Genomic DNA, 6,497 nt, shown 5'->3' with positions numbered 1-6,497 from the left:
CACTCAAGAACAAAATGGAGAAAAAGTATGGTATTCTTACTTCCCAGTGCTTTATCCCCTATTACAGCATGCACGCTAGCTAAAGTCTTTAAAAGTAATATCATTTTAAGAAAAACAAACAATTTTCGTGTGTTTCATCAGTGAACAACATAAAATCTTTAATATCTATTTGAACAACACACAATGTAGTAGATAAACACATCATCTGATAACCAGGATATGAAGCCATTACTGTATAACGGATAATGTTAAAGTAATTACATCACCTGAATCTTAAGTAACACTTACTAAACTGAAGCTAACTCAAGACAGTCCTTGGACTTTGCGAGCTTTCTTGTTTGCAAAGTCATGTATGACATCATCAAAACTTATCTGTCGCAAAATGTCATGCTCACTGCTCATCAGTGTGAGGTGGTTGAGGCGTTCTTGTGCCATTGATGTGCGCAGCCTGTTCTTGATTAGCTTTAGCTTGCTGAAGGATCGCTCTCCAGAGCAATTGCTCACCATAAGAACAAGGTAGAGTCTAAGAACAGTCTCTACATTAGGAAAAGTGTCCTGGACCCCTTTCTCTATAATCAACTTGTACAAGAAGTGTTCATGAGATATTTGGTCTGCCTTGTCGTTTACAAATATCCTGGCAAATTCACTGAATTGGACAAGCTCTATGCCAAGGGTCATGTCCAGGTCTTCACTGTATGTGTTCACAAGCTTTGCAGCAGCTTGTTCAATCTCAACAGCTGTCATGGCATCTAGACTGTGCAGGAAACTGAACAGGGAGCATATTCTCGTATATGCGGCCAATCGTTGTTTCATGGAAACCACAAATTGGTCAATGACAGACAGGAAATTTTCAACTCGGAATTTCTGTGCAGGAGATAGTTGTGCCTCTTTTCCTCAACCATAATCTAGTGGATTCAGTCACACACTTGGTGGGCGATTGCGTGTCTGCCTGTAAGTTGTTGTCCCTGATTTCTCTGCTCCTTTGGCTTCATATTCACTATACAAATCACGCTTGTCTTCAATGAACTTCTGCAATGATGTTAATACAGCAACTGCAGTGTTGAGGTCAGCCTTTGGATCTTGTAATATGTGACTGGTGGCATTTACTCTGTCAAGCACTTCATGTTTTGATTAATTTTTTTTTATTAATGATGGAGTTTTACTCTCTCCAAACATCCAAACTTTTTTTTTGGTGGGGGCCCCCTTGATGTGGGGGCCCCTGTGCACGTGCACCTTGTGCACAGTCCTGGATGCGGGCCTGATGCCAACCGCAGGCTGCCATGTCGGCTTAGTGTACATTCCTCTCTGTTGAAAAACGACTGCAGAAAAGCGGAACACTGACTCCACGTAGATTGGACAGAGGAAGGCCACGTGACGTTCAACTACTCACGCAGAAGATGTTATTCTTGACGTCTTTGCAGTAGACCCATTTACAAGCACTCCTCGACCTGCTGCAAGACTTGCTATGGATCGTTCAACTGTATGGAGTATTTTACACAGACATGGGCTGCACCCATACCATCACCATAACATCCATGCTTTGAGTAAACGTGATCCCCACGAGTGGTGTTCTGTCAGTGGTTCCTTAATCAACACAGATATAACAACGCTTTTTCTGCACTGATATTGTGTGCTGATGAGGCTACATTCACAAGAAACGGCATTGTAAACTTACATATTACACACACTGGCAGAGGCAAATCCACATGCGACGTCAAGTAGGGGATATTAGGGACGCTTTTCTATCCATGTCTAGGCCGGTATTCTTGGTGATCATTTAACTGGAAATTTTCTGCTACCTGAACGACACACAGGTAATGAGTACACCAGGTTCCTTCGTGAGGATTTACCCAGACTGACTTAGGATGTGCCCCTCAGAACTCATATTCAACTGTCGTACATGCATGACGGGGCTCCAGCTCGCTTCACACGAGTTAAGAGGGATTACCTTAACGTTCGGTACCCTGGCATGAGGATAGGGTGTGGTGGTCCCGTCGCCTGGCCACCTAGATCATCTGGCCTAACTCCACTTGACTTTTCTCTTTAGGGTCACTTGAAGAACAGGGTGTATGTAGCACACATCAACACCCTTGTGAAACTGTGGCGCCCAGCTCAAAATGCTTTCAGGGAAGAAAGTAACATAGCAGGGATATCTGAACGTGTACACGTCTCTGGTGCGCCGTGCCCAGACCTGTATTAACGAGGGAGGGAGAAACTTCGAGCTCTTTTTGTAAATACCAGATGCCAGACAATTAATGGCAGAATAAAATAAATGAGGTGATGGTAATTTGATCGTGTTCATCACTTCTTAGACTTTCCTATTGGATCTAAAATGTGTAATACCTCGGTACGCAAATTCTCTCACACCATGATACAGAAAATTATTGTTGTTGATCTGTTCGTTCTGAAATTTACGAAAGGTATTTCTGCAGCACAGTATATATATATATATATATATATATATATATATATATATATATATACATATATATATATATATAAATATATACACATACAGAGAGAGAGAGAGAGAGAGAGAGAGAGAGAGTTATTTATTAATATTTATATTTCTTCAATTAACACCATTTTCAAGAGGTTGAAGAATACATGTGACAGCCACGTGTTGTTGTTGAGTAACCCTGATCTGTCTGGCCGAGCAAACCCATCAACCGCAGAAAAACAATCGCCCCTTTAGGGACGTTCCGTGCAGTGAACCTATGAACTCTTCCGGCAGACAGCGCCTCTCCACAGTGAAGCACGGGAAAGAATGTGGAGCCATGATTCCAGGAAGGACTGAGCACTTTCATCTCTCCTAACGTGTTAACTTAGGTAAACGTTACTCAATACTGAACTAATGTGTGAGGCTATCTAATACAAATGCAGCCAAGTGCGCAAACCACCGCCCACTGACTGTACAGTAGAGTACACATGAAAGGCTAACATCATCGAGGCTATGATGAGGATACGTAATATGTTGAGAAACTCAAAGCATCTCAAAACTAATTACACCTCTAGGCTCATCCAAAAGGTGTTTCATTTATCCTCTATGTTCTTTCTTGAGAAAGAGTGGGCTTAACCTCCCAAGTGTTATTATGACGGGACCCTTTAACCTGAAGAATGCTAGAAACTAAGTACAGTATACAGTATGTTGGCAGCAAGGGAAAGGAAGGATACCTACAACCGCAAAATATATGTCACAGTGTCACTCAACAGCAGAGTTAAAACAGAGTAACATATTTTATAATCGGCACTTTTCGACAAAGCCCACAGTGGTTCCTTCCTTAGCCCCATTCGTCTGTCGTCTCTACATCCCCGTATCGTGGCCCACTCGATGACACGATGAGGTTGACGACTTCTGGCACAGATATGGACATGCTTTCGATACCTGGATCGCTTGGCTCCTCCGTTGGCACTTCCTCAGTTTCATCCAATGTCACACCTTTCCATCATTGGTACTAATGGTGATGATCCTTGCCCTGCTTCATCTCATGTAGGGTCTTCTTTGATTACTACACATTCCCCATACCAATCTCTTGCGTCCAAATATGTGTCCTCGACTCTGTCTGTTGCTACCTCTGTTTCCTCATACTCTTCCACTATTCCCCAGCTTCCACTTCAGTGTACTGTTTCTACCGCCTCTAGTATCTCTGCTCCCTCTGCAGTCTCAGTATCTTCAGCATTTCATCTTTGTTCTTCTTCCATTGCTTTTCATGATTTCTTCAGTCCACCTACTTGGACCAAATTTTTCAGTGTGTCTGTCTCTGCCCCTTTTGCATATAATCACCTGAAGTTTCATCTCCAGTTGATGTCCCATATTGGGCCAGACGACTCTTTCCGGTCCCGCTTTGATATCTCTCGGTAGTTACAGTCCAGAATGAAACATGCCTGTCACATGGCTAGCCATACTGATTCCCTAGTGTGTCTATCCTTATTGTGATGGATGTGCATGTAACCTGTAGCTGCGGTACTATTCTGATTCCAACTGATGTCAAATACGGTGGTCGTCCATTTCCTGGTCGTGATGCTGACATGGCCATCTTAGAATAGCAAGGCCACTCCATTGTTTCTGTATTCTGCTTCACACTTCCTGTGACCAAACGCTGCAGGAGATCAGCGAATATTGCAAAAGTGGTCTTTAACAGTCATACACTGAGTGACTTCGTTACTGTTGGCGGGTTCATCTTGCTGTGAAGGAGACTCTGCTTGTCCCACGCCAGTGCCGATCTTGTTGACGTTTTGGTCACCCTGCAAATTTCTGTAGATCTCCCCTCACCTGTCCCCACTGTACCCAAGTCAATCGTGACAGGGATGCTTGCTCTGCCACCAAACAATGCTGTCCAAGTTGCCACAATGCACATTTGACTTCGCATGGAGGGTGTCCTGTTTTTTTTACTTGAGTGTGAGGTTGCAGTCTTCCAGGCTCAACTGGTCCTTCCTTACCATGGGGCTCGTAGAGAAGCTTGCCAGTGTGGTTTCACAGGATCTGATTCTTATTCCAGTTGTTCACAATCCACATGCCATTCTACTCGACAGTCTGCACTTACTTCTGCACTCCCTGTGACTTTCGCAAGGCCCTCTACGAGTTCTTTTGTTTCTTCATCTGGCCCTCTCGTAGTCCCCTTAGTTACTTCTGCCTCCCCTTTGGTCTCCATTGTTCCTGCTGCATCTTTCCTCCCTCTTTCCAACTCGTTTTATGTCTTAGATCCCTCTCTTCCTTCTTCTTGATTGCCTCCTTTGAGCCCTCTCCATCTTCATCCCCCTTGTCTCTCCAGTTCATCTGTCCTCTCCGTCTCACCACTCCAATTGCTCCCTTGGCAAGGTTGGTTTAAGTCCACCACAGCAGTGTTCTAAAGTCTTGTCTCGTTTCTCTACCTCCCGGACACCACCTACCAAATGTGTGCTGCATAGAGATCCTGCCATCCTTCTGTCAAGCCAGTATAGTGTTAACCACTCTGGTTCTTCTCCATTATATACTCCATTCTACTCGAAGATCTTTATCTTTGGAGGTTGTGTTTCCTGGTGATGGTGAATCTTTAGACTTGATCATAGAATACGTATATTGCCCTTTAGAATAAAGTACGAGTACACGTGGATCCTCTGTCACCGCTGATGGTGTTGATGTTTCTGGATCCTCCCTGTCCTCTCCTTCGCCCATTTCCATCTCTGTTGAACGACACCCTGTTCCCGCTTCTGTCTCTCCTTCTCCTCTCCCCTCCTTCCTTTCTGTTATGTCACCCTCCATACCATCTTCACCACCTCATATTGCCCCTTCTCTCCGTATTTCTTCCATTCCTCCTGGACCCTCTCATCTCTCCTCGTCATGACCTTCTACCAGGTCTCTTACTACACCTGTATATCGGTCTACTTCTAAACCTGTTGGACAGTCTGTGGCCAAGTCGTGATCAATAGCTAAACTTTTCAGGGAGTGGCCTGTTATTCTTTTCAGTCCTCCTACTCACAGTCACCAACTTCTTCTTCCATCCAGATTATTATCACAAAACGTTGATCTTCCTTTCCTGCCAAATGTTTTCTTTTTTTTTTTTCACCCGTCTTCTATTGGTTTTTAATCCTTGTTGTTTTTATGTAATTTTACAATGTGTTTTGTGAAGTTTTTATGCCCAGCATAATGATTTATCATATTTGCTGTCCACGCACCAACCTATGGTAGTTGGTTTACAGGAGAATCATTTATCTCAAACACCTATTTCTATCCCTGGTTATTCTTTTATTGGTTTCCCTTAGTCCCATTCTAGCACTTCTATTTCACTCAATCATACTGTACTTTATGATCCTTTACAGTTCACTACCTCAGTCCCATGTACTCTGGCGCATATTCCTTGGTCATTGGATAATTATTGTTTTCTATTTATCTCCTCCTGTTCCTATTAATTTCTGAGCATTGACAGACTTGTTAACTCATCTTCCTCCTCCCCCTTTTTTTTACATGGAGATTTTAACTGCAGGCATACTGTCTGAGGTGACACTGCCTACAACTGCCATGGCCGTTTACTCGAGGCATATATTTCTGCCCATGATCTTTTTTTTTTTCTTAACACAGGCTACCATACCCACTTTGATACCCGAACTCGTTCTTTCTCTTGCATTGACCTCTCCCTTAGTTCTTCTATGCTTGCCTTAGATTTCCACTTGTCTGTCTTGGAGGACTATGAATATTTTCCAATATTCTTACTCCTTGCATCCTATTCTCCCATCCCACGTCCTCCACGCTGTTATTTTAATAATACTGACTGGACCACTTTCTTCTTTCTTTCTGCTTTTTTATCTTCTTTCTCAGCTGGTGATGTCCAGGATATGTTTGATTCTCTTACTGATAAATGTTATGGACACTCTATGTGGCGATCCCTCGATCTACACACCTGTTTACCTCTACATGTGTTCCTTAGTGGACAGTTAAATGTTCCAGGACCTTGCATGTTAAGCATACTAGGTGCAAGAGCTACTGCCGTAAACGACCTAACAGCTACCATCTCTTCCAG

The 6,497-nt window shown here is 43.3% G+C and overlaps 1 protein-coding gene across 1 annotated transcript; it reads right to left on the bottom strand.

Moving 5' to 3' along the window:
- Positions 1–303: 303 nt before the first annotated feature.
- On the bottom strand, positions 304–3,814 carry LOC145414621 (uncharacterized). Its single transcript, XM_080284147.1, is given in 2 exon segments — positions 304–1,118; positions 3,733–3,814. Coding segments are annotated over 2 exon segments (897 nt in total).
- Positions 3,815–6,497: the final 2,683 nt, after the last annotated feature.

This window comes from Coenobita brevimanus, chromosome 100, assembly GCF_032717465.1.
Source record: "Coenobita brevimanus isolate Jiangsu-jjx chromosome 100, ASM3271746v2, whole genome shotgun sequence".
Lineage (NCBI taxonomy): Eukaryota > Metazoa > Arthropoda > Malacostraca > Decapoda > Coenobitidae > Coenobita > Coenobita brevimanus.
This window is presented reverse-complemented; position numbering and strand designations above follow the sequence as displayed.